Raw genomic sequence first — 12,338 nt, forward strand, 5'->3', positions numbered from 1 at the left:
CAAACTTTCTCCTCAGTGATACTGAGAATACATAGTATCACTTCTTGGCCAAACAAATTAACCATTTTCAGTCTGTATAAAACTTTTCTTCCTTCTAGCTGGAGACGTTTTAAGTTTATTTAATTAAATTTGACTCCTGCAAAATAAAACCTTTAAGAAAATATGTCTCTCCTCACAGGATGACCCCAGACCTGCTTCCCGAGAATGAGGTATCCAGTTAGGAATGCTCCCCTCCACTGATGCCTAGAAATCCTGCAGATTGGGAACTCAGGCTTTAGGAAATTCTGTACTAAGAATTTCCAATTCTCCTGGGAAAGGCCACAGCACCTTTAAAAGCCACAATTTGAGTCAGTGAGACACTGTAGCGTAACTAGCAAGACATGAAGACTGCTTCCTCAGATCCTAAGGAATTCCCCTGCCATCCACCGGAGCAAAAACTATTCCTCTCAGAGACTGCACCTGGCCAGAGTCAATCATCAGAAACCTCAGTTTCCCCCACGACTCCCAGCGGGGCCCCGCCCCTCCGCCTATGAATCCCGCCCCCTCCGTGCCTCCGGACCAATGAGAAGGTGCGCCCCTCCCTCCCAGTTGCCATGGTGCCTGCCGAATCCCTCCCATCACTCACCAGACGTGCGGCGGCTCGTCCAGACGGTGGAAGCGGGTGGCGAAGGACATCAGCGTCACCAGGGCCAGCAGAGCCCACCGGCCTGCCGCCTCGAAGCGCCGCGAGCCTGGAGCAGGCCGTTTGGGGCTCCGCGCTGTAGCCTCGGCGGCCACGTCCGGGCCCACAGCTCTAGCAGCCTGGGACCCACAGCGGCCCCTCCGGGGACGCAGCTCGGACCCTGCCAGTCCTCTGCCCACCGCCGGCGGCATCCTTCCCCTCCTCAGGATGGCCCTCCGGCCAGCAGGCACTCTGGGTCTTGCAAGCCGCCCCGCCAAGAAGTCACCAAGGGGCAGCTCGGGGTGCCCTGGGAAATGTAGTTCTTTGCGCCGGCGGCGGGGCGCCGGGCGCCGGCCTCTGGGCTGGGCGGAGAGCGTGGTCGCCGCCCGGGCCGCTGGGAGGCGGCTAGTGGCGCGGAGCATGACGGACCGCGAGGGCCGGGCTGGCCGGGCCCGGGAGAAAACAGGCTCAAGGAACTGCAATTCCCAGCAGCGCCGGGAGTGGGGCGTGGCTGCAGGGCGGGGCACGCTAAACGAGACCTTAAAGCTCATTCTATCCAACCCTTCACTTTACCAAGGCGAAAACCTAAGTTCTGACGTGTCGGGGTCTCAGTGGGCCTGAATCCTCGACGAGTGGGAGAGTCGCAAGGGCGCAGTTTCCTGGCCTGGAAGAGGGGTCGCCCGAAGTGCGAGATGCAAGCGGGGAAGGTCTGTGCTGCGCATCTGGGGAGAGGGGCGCTTCTTAGAAACACTGAGAAACCCTAGGGGGCGGGGTCAAAGGTGAGCCGCTCGGCCCTGCTCACAGCTCCCACAACGATTCCCAGCATGCAGTGCGCCGCGCTGCGCGCGCCCCATCGCTCCCACTCTGCGTCTGCGCGCTGACCGTTGGGGCCTGTGGTTCAGCAAGGCTTGGGCCAGGAGCGGCGCTTTCTCGTTGGGCATGTCGGGCTTGGTTTGGTCGCTGTACCGTCACGCTTCACCTGTCTCTCCCCCAGCACCCAATCTGCTAGGTCTTCCAAACGTCCTCCCTCGTCTCCCTCTTCCGTACGGTCCTGCGTGCTTCCCTTCCAATCACCTGAACAGGTTCTAACAGCTAACCTGTGGCCTTCCAGGGTTGTTCGCATTTCTGAGAGAGCACCAGGGGCGAGGGGAAGCAGTGGCACTTTTAGTCATCACAGTCACTTGGGGAACTTACCGGTTTTAATATACATTTTCCAGGCCCGCCCCAGAACCACTGTATCAATTTCTTGTGAAAGGGGCCTGGGAATCCGTGTTTAATAAAAGCCCCAGTTGAATCTTTAAAGTTTGGGAACCACTACTGTAGCTCAAAGGAAAGTGTCAGGCACATCAGGTGGGATATAGCATCACTTTAACTATGTATAGCCTACCCCACCCCCACGCCCAGATGGAACTGTAGGAGTCTTTCTCTAAAATCATGTGTAAGAGATGGTTTAAAAATAAAATCTGCTAGACTGATCAGAATCCATATTTGAATTGGAAACAAAATTCCTCCAGGAGTGGTGATGAAATAGTTACTTTGAGCTTAAAATTTAGCTCTACAAATGCAAAAAGGAACATGGGATGGTTTATAAGTTATCATTGGTTGGTAAGAGAAAGAGCAGAAACTGCCCTCCATTACATCTTCTGATGGCCCATATGTAGGAAACCTGGAGGCAGTGGCATTTACAGTGATTCTGTGGTGACCCTTAGTACAAGTCAAAGGTGAGGTTATTAGGTAAGGTATTTCTTCAAGGATCCTAAGCTAATGTCTGCGACTCTCTAGTGGTCCCATTCTTTATAAGCAGCCGCTGCATCTTGACCCTAGGGGCCCATCCATCCTAACCAGGTAAGGAAAAGGATTTACCTCGGAACAGTGTATATCTAATTGTGACCTCCCAACTCTCCTTCCAAGGAAATCTGCTGCCTATCACTTGCCCTCTTTGCCAGAACTGCCTGCACTTTCCCCACAAAAGTTGCCTTCGGTATAGACTGGAATTCTTAGGTTCAGGAACCAACTTAGGAGGACCTGGGTTCCCACTTGTGCCCTTGCCCACATAGAAGTCAGAGTTGGTGAAAGCAGAGTCAGATAGCAGCTTGGTGTACTGGGGGTGCAGAAGGGAGAGGGGACTTGGGTGAAATGTCTGTAGTCAGAGGAATGGTAGACAGGGGTGATCTAAGAAATTCTATGGAGTTCTTCATCCATAAGGATAGCTATGTATCTACTGGAAGATTCATGAGTGCTGATTACTGGTAACTCTGTCTTGGGTTCTGCTTTGAAGTGCTGGTTACCAGGAAGCACCAGAGAAATTAACTTTGAGTCCCCTAAACTTTAGAGGAGAGGTCATACACCCAGCTGCCTCCAGGGCCCTTAAGGTAACAAAAATGAGAGAAGTGGGCAGATCTGAGAGGGCATACCCTGACTAAAGGGGGCCATTAAGGCTCTAATCAATTGTTGCCAGTCAGGAACTGAGTCTACTATCTCCAGATTTTTAAAAGAAAAAAACAGACAACAGGATTTATATATGAAATATTGTGATTTTTAATGTTAGCAACTAATGAAAACATTTTGAAAGATGTTGTAGACCATACAGAACACTGTGGGTTGCCAGCTTGTGACCTCAACTTTGGAGCCAGTGGGCATATTCCCCAGCTACTTTTATGAGACCAGCTGAGACTCTGGTGGAATGTTGAAAGAGTTGGGCACCAAAGCATCAGAAAATTAGATTCCTGGCCTTTCTGCCACTTTTGGAAGAAAGTAAGCTATCGTTTTAGGGCAAACCTTTGTTTTACAGACGAGAGAGCCAAAGACTAGAGGAGGCAGGGATTGTCCCCAGTCATGCAAGTTAGTTGCTGCACTGGGACCAGACCCCAGGGATGCCACCTCCCAGCCCACTGCACCACATGAACTACTGGTTCAAAACCAGGCTTTCCTGTCTGCCCAGGGCACCAAACCTGGCTCTACCAGGAACATAAAAAGTTTTCCCAAGTTGGAAAGAGATGCCCTTTCTGACCAGAGTCAAAGTCCCCCTGACGCCTGATTAGCCCAACTTCCCCATTGGTTCATGGGATCCACCCCCTTCAGGGTTCCTCCCCCTACCCTGCAACTCTGTGAGAGGGGTCGTTCCCTGAGAGGCCAAGGGTCGCTACGGACCATGACTGAGTCTAGCAAGGTAAGGAAGGCTCTTGCAGGCTGGCGGCCCCTTTTGTGGGGGTGGTCCCTAGGACCTCAGGAATGCATGACAGCACAGTTTGGAGCCAAGGGACCCCACATGACTCCCAAGGCCTTTGACCCAGAGAGCTCTGAGTCTGGCCTGATTTTCCCAGGCAGAGGCCTGAGGAAGGAAGCTTAGTGGGCTAGGAAGAAACAGCGCTGGCTTGGAGCCCCCTGACTGGGAGCTGTTGCCTCCCCTCCAGTGGGCTCCTGGGGCTGAGAACCCACCAAACACAGGTTAATGTGCATCCTCGTCCTCTCTCCTCAGCCCATCCTCTATTCCTATTTCCGAAGCTCCTGCTCATGGAGAGTTCGAATAGGTAAGAGCTGTGCTTCCTCTGAGAGCCTGGGTGGGGTGGAATGGGGTGGAGGAAGGCCTGGGTGAAAAGCTAGCATCTGTCAAACAGGGTACCACCCCCGGCAACCAGCATCCCCCCCGGCCTCCTAGAGCCCTTAGCCTTGAATGGCACCTCCACCTCAGAAGTCCAGTGAGAGGGAGGAGGGAAAGTTATTTTTTCTCTTGGGCCCACCACCTCTCCGGCACTGCTCTCCAAAGCTCCTTAGCAACCATGCTTCAGACAGGCTCACAGAATCCAGAGGTCCTTGGTAACTGACAGGGAACAGCTGGCCTTCCTCAGTTCTTATCTTATTTGATCTGGCAAATTAAACAGAACTGGCCAGTGTCAACCCCAGAGGCTTCAGGGAAGGAAAAACTGGGGCGCTCTGGTTTAGTCCTAGTTTGACCCTTCTCTCCCTCATCGTAACACAGCCCTTGACAAAGTCAGAGTCATAGCAGCTCATACAAAGGGAGAACTATGCTGAGTGCTTTTGTGTGCATGATTCCCTTTAAACCTCAGCGACCCTAGGAGGGAAGTACTATTATTGTCACTATTGTACAAGTGCAGAAACTGGGGCACAGGGAGGTTAAATAACATGCCCAAGATCATGCAGCTGGTACGAGGCAGAGCTGAAATTGAACCAGCTAGTCTAGCCCCAGAGTCCATGTTCTTTACTGCACTGTGCAGCCTGTCAGCTGAAGAAACTGTGGCACAGAGGCTCATGAAGTTACTTACCCAAGGCCACACAGCTAGCAAATGAATGTGATGACATTTGAATCCAGGCAGCCTGCTTCTGGGAGCCTGGTCCTGACTGGGAAGCCATCCTCCATGACCCTCCCCGCTTTCACAGTCACTTGAAATTTGCTGGAATCAGTAGGCAAGAGCACTGGGGTACCTGAGGATACATACCTCCAAGACAATGCCTTCCGTAGGCCCAGAGCCTCTGCCCTGGCTGGCATCAAGCAGCGTGGGCACTGCCTCTGCAGGGCTTGCATGCTTGGCCTCCCCCATCTGGTCCCGGCCCCTGTCACTCTCCAGGGTGGAGCTGACCAGTGCTGAGGCGGAGCCCCGTATCTCCCAGACTATGCAGACTATGCCACGGCTCGCCCTCCTCCCCTCGCTCCTTTGCCTGATACTGCCCATCACTGTCTTTTAATGCACAGGTGTGTGCATGTACACACACATAATCTCCTCCCCAAGGGTTGACAGTTTACCTCATCTTGCCAAGGGGAAACATCAAAGGAGATGGAAGGGAAATTGGTCACTGGGGGTCACAGCAAATGCTGTGAGACCACCAGAGAGCCCTGATGCCCCTGCTTGGAATCTGTAGTAAATGGCGCTGAGAACGGAGAGAGCAGATTAGAAAGGGATTCTTCTGTAAACAGAAGAGTGTGGGCCCTGCATGGTCACTGAGCCCCTGCCCTTGGCCCTCAGATGCCTTCATCAGGGAATAATTGCATGTCTCCAATAAATTAGCCCCACTTACCACTGGGTAAGGCCCTACAGGGGGCAGAGATGAAGGGGACACTTCCCTGCTGTCCTTCAGAGCCCAGAGTGCCAGGGCACATACCCTCATACCCAGGGGCATGAGGGTTCCACTGAGGACACAGGAAGTTCAGGAGGAAAAGAAGCAGAGCATCATGGACTGGAGGTAGGGGAGTAGGTGGTGATCAAAGGAGCTGGAAAGAAGGGGTCAGGGCCACCCAGCAGTGTGGCGAAGCCTCACTTCCTCTTGTCATCCTGGAAAGTATGGCCAGAGGCTGTCCCCCAACTGCTGTCTGCCGTCTCTCCTAGCTCTGGCCTTGAAAAGCATTGACTATGAGATGGTAACCGTCAACCTCATAAAGGATGGGGGGCAGCAGGTAAGGAGGCCACCCGCAAGCCACAATGAAGGAGTTAGAGAGGGACCTGGCAGGGGATGCAGACTTCTGCCCCCAAGAGATGAACCTGCGCCCGATGGTCCCCATGGCCGGAGGCTGATGGCTCTTCCTTGTGGGGCAGGGCAGCAAGCTGTGCAGCAAGAGGAGTCACGGGGAGGGCTCAGGGTCTGGGCTCTGTAGAACAGCCTGGCCTCTCAATGTCTGACTCCAGGAGGGTGAGTGGTGGGTGGGTCCTTGCCCCATGCCAGGCCCTCTGGATGTGCCGTGGTGACCACGTGTAAGTGCAGAGATAGCACATAGCCAGGCCCTTGGGAGGAAACCTGTATCTCAGCAGCCACTGGGGTTTGGGTTATTGCCCGGGTCCCCCAGGTATCACGCTGGGCCTCAGAGCCAGGGCCTTCCCCAGGGGAGAGAGTTGCAAGTGGGCAGGAGGCCTGAGGGCTTCCTTCTTCCTTGCTGGATTCTGCTTTAGCCAACTCAGGCCAGGCCACCCAGCCCACCAGCGCCTTGTCTCCACAGTTCTCTGAAGAATTCCAGGCCCTGAATCCCATGAAGCAGGTGCCAGCCCTGAAGATTGATGGAATCACTATTGGCCAGTCAGTGAGTGGAGCCTTTGGGAGGCCCCTCGTCAGAGTGGTACCCTGACCAAGAGGACCTCACAGTTCCTCCTTGCCTGCATCTGGCCAAGGAGCAGCTCTTAGTGGGGACAAGGGAGGGAGGAAGGTTGGTTGGAAGTGAAGGGAGACTCAAGCATACAGGGAACCAAGTCCTAGTAGGTAGGGGCCCAAAATGAGCTCATCCTCCTACGGGATGCTGTTGGCCTTACAGGGTTTGCGGGGAGGAAGGGGAAGGGGGTGATGGTGGTGGTGTTGGAACTGGGTGGGGAGGAGGAGTTTGCAGGCCCCTGTGGTCCAGGGGTCCAGACCCACCCTGCCCCACTACTACTCTCCGGACAGCTGGCCATCATTGAGTACCTGGAAGAGACCCGGCCCACTCCGCGACTCCTGCCTCAGGACCCAAAGAAAAGGGCCCACGTGCGCATGATCTCTGACCTCATTGCCAGCGGCATCCAGCCCCTGCAGGTGCGGCTTCTGTGCGCCTGCCCCCTCGCATATGCTCACCTTCAAACACTTGCATGCCGACTGTGGCGAGCCCACGGTGACGTGCCCCGCTTGCACGTGGGGGTGGCAGGAAGACAGAGGGGGTCCTCAGGGGCGTAGCCCTAGACCACGTGGCAGAGGGAGGAGGGAGCCCAGAAAACATCCACCCACTGGGGCCCCAGCCACATTCCTAGAAGCCCCAGGTGTCTGAGGACACGTCCCGAGGTGGCCAAGGTGGGGAAAGGGCCAGATGACAGAGAAAGGCTGAGCAGCACAGGTCCTGGCCTCCTGCCTTTAACCAGAGCAGCCCTCCTTCCACCTGTTCTGTATCATAGATTGGGATTCTCCTAAGATTGTAAAATTTCACAGGTGAAACAAAAAAGTAAGTGTTAAAACAGTTCATATGTGCTAGCCTTGACTTTGCAAATAAGGAAAGAGCCCCAGCAAGGTAAACTGACTTTGCAGAGTCACTCCGCTAAGGATGACAGAGCTAGGACCTAAGCCCAGGCCCCCTGACTGTGCACTTGTGCCCCCCACCCCCACTACCATGTCACTTTGTCTTTTTTAACAAAGAAAGTCGAAGCATAAAGACATCCCCATTTTATAGATGAGGAAACTGAAGCCCAGAAGTGAAATGGCTCCAGAGGTACAAGGATGAAACCGGAGTCCAAATCTCCTGAAAGCTAGTCCTATCTCCTCCCCAACCCTGCCCCCAACCCTGTATCGCTTTCCCTTTCCTCACAAGGGACCGTGTCAGGGAGAAGAATTGGATACAGGGGAAAGAGGCCTTGGCTGGTGGCCACACCCATCACATCCAAGGCAGCGTCCTGTGCCTCCACTGTACACATCTCTGCCAGAGTCATAGCTTCAGGGATCACTGGGGCAGCCTGAGAAAGTGGCTGCTGGAATCACCATCTCCCTTCAACCTCAGGGCCCAGATGGGAGGAAAGAGCTCACAGGGCCCAGAGCAGTACAGGTGTACAGCCAGGTGTACATGTGGGAACTGGGCCTGGCTGAGGGGACTTAGCTGAGTGGATGGGCTCAGACTGGCTCCCAGAGCTCATCCCAGATTTTTCACTTGGGCTACACAGAACCTGTCTGTCCTGAAGCAAGTGGGACAGGAGAAGCAGCTGAGCTGGGCCCAGCAGGCCATCAGTTCTGGATTTAATGGTGAGTCCTTGCCCCTGCGAACTGCCCCATGGTGACCTCTCAGAGAAATGGCCCTCACACCCAGGGCCCTGGGCATCTGCAACAGCCTCCCAGGCTCTTTGTTCTTGACAGTAGCATGGATGAGGGTGGGGGCAGGGCCGAGGAGGCAGTGGGCTGGGCAGCATCCAAACCTGGCCTCAACCTCCAGCACTTCTGGGAACCTCAGTGACTGAGGCTCTTTGGAGCTGGATGGCCCAACCTCTGCTTCACTGCCCACTCTAGCCATGGAGACAAGGCCAGCCAAGTGCCAGCCCAGCAGTGTGAGAGGTGCTGCCTTGGCCAGTGACAGGTCTTATCCCCTTGGGGGAGGGAATGGCAGCTGAACTTGAAGATTACAGGGAGGTATCATCTCATCCCCGTGTCCTGATCAACTCTCTCCAGATCTGATTGCCACGTTCCCTCCAGCACACACTCCAGCCTGGCACTCAGAGAGCTGCCCATGTCATAGTGATGGACACCAAGGCGCAGAAAGGCTGATCTCCTCTTTCTGTGCCCAGAGTAAGAGTATTCATGTTGCCTCCCCACAGCTCTGGAGCGGATCCTGCAGAGCACAGCGGGGAAGTACTGTGTGGGAGACGAGGTAAGCCCTCCCCAGGCCTGCCCAGAGGGCCTCCTCCCTCAGGCTGACCTCCAGCTGTCACTGTCTTCTTCTTAGACTCAGCCACCTCCCTCCAGCCCAGGGCAGGCATGGCCCAGAGAGCTTCCTGAAAAGGCCTCTGCAGTGGAGGGAGTGGAGTCCAGGGACCCAAGGTCTCTCTAGATTAAGTAGAGGTTAGCTCGTGGGCAGCTCCTCAGCTCCTTCCTAGTCAGCTGCCTCAAGAGGGAGTGAGTTTCTCATTCCTAGAGGCATTCAAGCTGAAGGCCTCATCTCTGAGATGAAGAGGTGGTCCAGCCATCAGATGAGGGATTAAAATAGATGGTGTCTCCATTCCCTCCCAATGCTAAGATTCTAGGATTCAGGTGCCCTTGACTCCTATAGGCTAGGCCCTGGCCTGGTGGTAATTCTGGTTCCAGAGCCCCCCACACCCACCCAGAGGTATCCTCCACCCCCCTGCTGCTGGGAGCCCTCACTAAGTGCCTGTGGTTGTTGTTTTTAACAAGGGCAGAACATTTATTAAGGCGATCTCTGGCTCTCGCCCTATCCCACCATCAGGCCTTCTCTGGCTACCCACAGAGTTGGTTGTCAGGGCAACAGAAGCGTGGCCTGAGAAGCACTTCAGCTCCGGGGACAGACCCAGACAGGCCCAGGGGAGATGAGGTGGGGGTGGGGTCGATGAGCCAAAAGCAGATGGGAACACCCAGGCCAGCAGCCCAAGATTGTTACCAGTGTGAGTCTGGGGTGCACACCCTGACGCAGGCCCACCCGACTCTCTTTGCAGGTGTCCATGGCTGACCTGTGCTTAGTGCCTCAGGTGGCAAATGCTGACAGGTAAGAGGCCCATGGCCTTCCTTTGTCCTCCTGGCTCCTCCCCTCAAAACGCCCAGCTTCCTCCCACAGTCAGGCCCCCCACTTCATCTACTAAGGTAGCATCTCATGCAGAGACCCCTCCCAACCAGCCAGGGTGCCCCCTGTGCCAGGCCACACCAGCCAGTGTGGCCTGGAAGAGACTAGCAGAAGTCAGTGGAACGCCCCTTCCATGCCCATTGCAGCCCAGGTGATACTGCAGAGCCTCTTCTCCTGAGGGAAGGTGGCTCACCTGGTGGCCACCCCTAAAAGAAACCACCCCAAGAGCCTGCTGTCCCCCAAGGTGGTGTGTCTGTGCCCAGCAGTGAGTGCTACCTCTGCTTTCCTCCATCAGCCCTTCAGTGAGACATGAATGACAGCCTCCCTGTGGAAGGCATTGTGCTAGGCGCCATTAGGGGTATGAACATACATCACACATTCCCTGCCCCCAAGAAGCTTATGACATGGATGGGGAGATAATCTGTATATGTAAATGCCCAGATATGGGCCTTACACATAGTAGGATCTGTAATAACCATGGCCTGGAATAGAAACAGTAGGAAGCAGAGATGCCAGATGATACCGCCCCAAGAACTCCCCCTTCCCAGAGAGCTGCCTGTGAACAAGGCCTCCCCACCTGGCAGGGCTGCCTTCATAGTCCTTTCCTGGCCAGCCCCAGAGACCTCATCCAGCTCTGCCTCTGTGCTTCCCCCACCACTCACAGGGCCGTCTCCCTGCTCCTCTGCAGCCCTTGGCTTAGGTGGGTGTTTCTCTGTTGCAGGTACAAGGTGGATCTCACGCCCTATCCCACCATCAGCCGCATCAGCAAGTCACTGCTGACCTTGGAGGCCTTCCAAGTGTCTCACCCCTGCCGGCAGCCAGATACACCCCCCGAGCTGAGGGCCTAGTTGTCAAACTGCGCCCTGCTGGTGCAGGGGCAGGGAGGGGGTGCAGGAGCAGAAGCTGGGTGGGCTGAATAGGCCTGGAAACAAGTGAGCCCTCCACTGGAGAGGCAGGAGACTTGAACTCCTAGCCCTTGAATTTGAACTCTAGCCCTGAATCTGCTTTCCCACCCAACCTTGCTCTGCCTCAGCCCCCTCATCTGTCAAGTGTGAGTGGGGTGGGGTGGGAGGACGCCCGGACGGGGGTAGGCAGGAACATTGCCTACTATCTGTGTCACGGGGCAGTCGTGAAGATGAAGTGAGTGCAGACAGAAATGTCTGGCAAGTTTCCCAGGGAGCCATAAGGAAGCACCTCTTCCCATCCCCTCGACTGTACCCAACTCCAAAGAATGCCCACTCTGAAATTTGATAATTAAACTAAAGCCCACGCCTCCAGGTTGTTCAGTTAAGGCTGAGCTGGGTTCCAGAATATGAACACTCTTCCTAGCTGGAATCCCCCTGTGTCCGGAAGAGAGGGGAGGAAGTTAGCCAGCCACTTGCCCACCCTCTGGTTGGCCTGGCCCCTGGGACCTAAAGGCAAGGAAGAGAAATAATCCCAAAAGCCTGCCTGAGAGAATCAGCCAAGACTCAGAAGAGCATCAGGAAAGAAAGCATCCTTGACCATCTGCATTCCCCGGGCAAGGAATAGTAAGTACCTAAATTCCACTGCAGCACTAAGGGGGTCATTGGCCCTCTCAACCCAATCCCTCATCTTCAGGGGCAGCACTCTCTGGACCAGTCCCAGGGTTAGGTACTCAGGATAAATCCAGTCGTGGTTGGTCCTAGGAACTGGAGGCAGGCTCCTCTGTGGGCAGTGTGAACTGACCAGGCTGGCTTGGGAGACCAACCAGGTGACAGTTTACCTTGGACTGCCCTGGATGGGATCAAGTTCCCATGCCTGGCAGTGTTCAGCCAGAACCAGGATCACCTCTTGGCAGAGGTATTGTAAGGAGACTGGGGCCCCTTCTGGGAGTGAAATAAGATGACTTTTCTGTCCCATACCTGAGATCTCATTTCCCCGCATGGCTGAAGTTTAAACAAGGAATGAAGATACATGTTTGGTTCAAATGGGAACCATATTCCTCAGCCATGAGTCCCTTTTCTCTAGCCCCAGTCCCAGAGCATTCAGTTCTCCCCTCTCATCCTCGGCACATGGGCTCCTCTGTGGCCTCTCCTCCTCTCTTAGAGGACCTGGGTTCCAGGCTCTAGAAAGACCAAAGTGGGCCACTCTTGTTCCCGAGGCGGCCGAGCCGGAGAGAAGCACAGGACAGTAGAGGAGACGCAGCAGTGGTAAGGGAGACTGGGGGGCCTCCTGTCCTGCCCTGCTGCCATCTGGACCCTTTCCTCAGATTACTCCAGACTTGTCAGGCTGCATAGGGCTCACCTGGGTTTTCTCCAAGAGACCTTTATTTGAGATAAGAGACCAATCTCTTTAGTTCAGGGATCAGTAATGGTCACCTGACTTGGACTTTTGAAATTGAAGGTGATTAAAGATCCTGTGGATTTTAAAGAGTGAATGAACTCAGGAGGAAGGAGGGCGGCCCCCTACTTCAGG

The 12,338-nt window shown here is 54.8% G+C and overlaps 2 protein-coding genes across 7 annotated transcripts in view; one reads left to right on the forward strand and one right to left on the reverse strand.

Annotated features, from left to right (window-relative positions):
- Positions 1-1,245, reverse strand: part of POMT2 (protein O-mannosyltransferase 2) — a 41,432-nt gene extending 40,187 nt beyond the window's left edge. For both annotated transcript variants that reach the window (XM_032482437.1, XM_006184446.3), the window contains exon 1: positions 626-1,245. In XM_032482437.1, the coding sequence (XP_032338328.1) occupies positions 626-1,212 (587 nt within the window). In that variant the 5' untranslated portion in view covers positions 1,213-1,245. The remainder of the gene's footprint in view (positions 1-625) is intronic.
- Positions 1,230-12,293, forward strand: GSTZ1 (glutathione S-transferase zeta 1). 5 transcript variants are annotated; one of them, XM_006184444.3, is made up of 9 exons: positions 1,230-1,368; positions 4,140-4,191; positions 6,004-6,071; positions 6,609-6,689; positions 7,046-7,171; positions 8,281-8,359; positions 8,926-8,978; positions 9,778-9,827; positions 10,624-12,293. In XM_006184444.3, the coding sequence occupies exons 1-9, from the start codon at positions 1,354-1,356 to the stop codon at positions 10,748-10,750; spliced, it is 651 nt and encodes a 216-aa protein (XP_006184506.1). In that variant the 5' UTR covers positions 1,230-1,353; the 3' UTR covers positions 10,751-12,293. The 5 variants fall into 5 exon arrangements, with proteins under 5 accessions (XP_006184506.1, XP_032338332.1, XP_032338331.1 ...); XM_032482440.1 differs by having other exon boundaries at positions 1,297-1,440; XM_006184443.3 differs by lacking the exon at positions 1,230-1,368 and adding an exon at positions 3,234-3,830.
- The last annotated feature ends 45 nt before the right edge of the window (positions 12,294-12,338 follow it).

The sequence above is a fragment of the Camelus ferus genome, chromosome 6, assembly GCF_009834535.1.
Source record: "Camelus ferus isolate YT-003-E chromosome 6, BCGSAC_Cfer_1.0, whole genome shotgun sequence".
In the NCBI taxonomy this organism is placed as follows: Eukaryota; Metazoa; Chordata; class Mammalia; order Artiodactyla; family Camelidae; genus Camelus; species Camelus ferus.

Bases quoted from the DNA above. Each gene is read 5' to 3' on its own strand.
- GSTZ1 (XM_006184443.3), top strand. From the start codon at position 3,723: ATGGGATCCACCCCCTTCAGGGTTCCTCCCCCTACCCTGCAACTCTGT. The intron at 3,831-4,139 runs GTAAGGAAGGCT...CTCTCTCCTCAG, and splicing joins CCATGACTGAGTCTAGCAAG to CCCATCCTCTATTCCTATTT. The intron at 4,192-6,003 runs GTAAGAGCTGTG...CGTCTCTCCTAG, and splicing joins CTCATGGAGAGTTCGAATAG to CTCTGGCCTTGAAAAGCATT.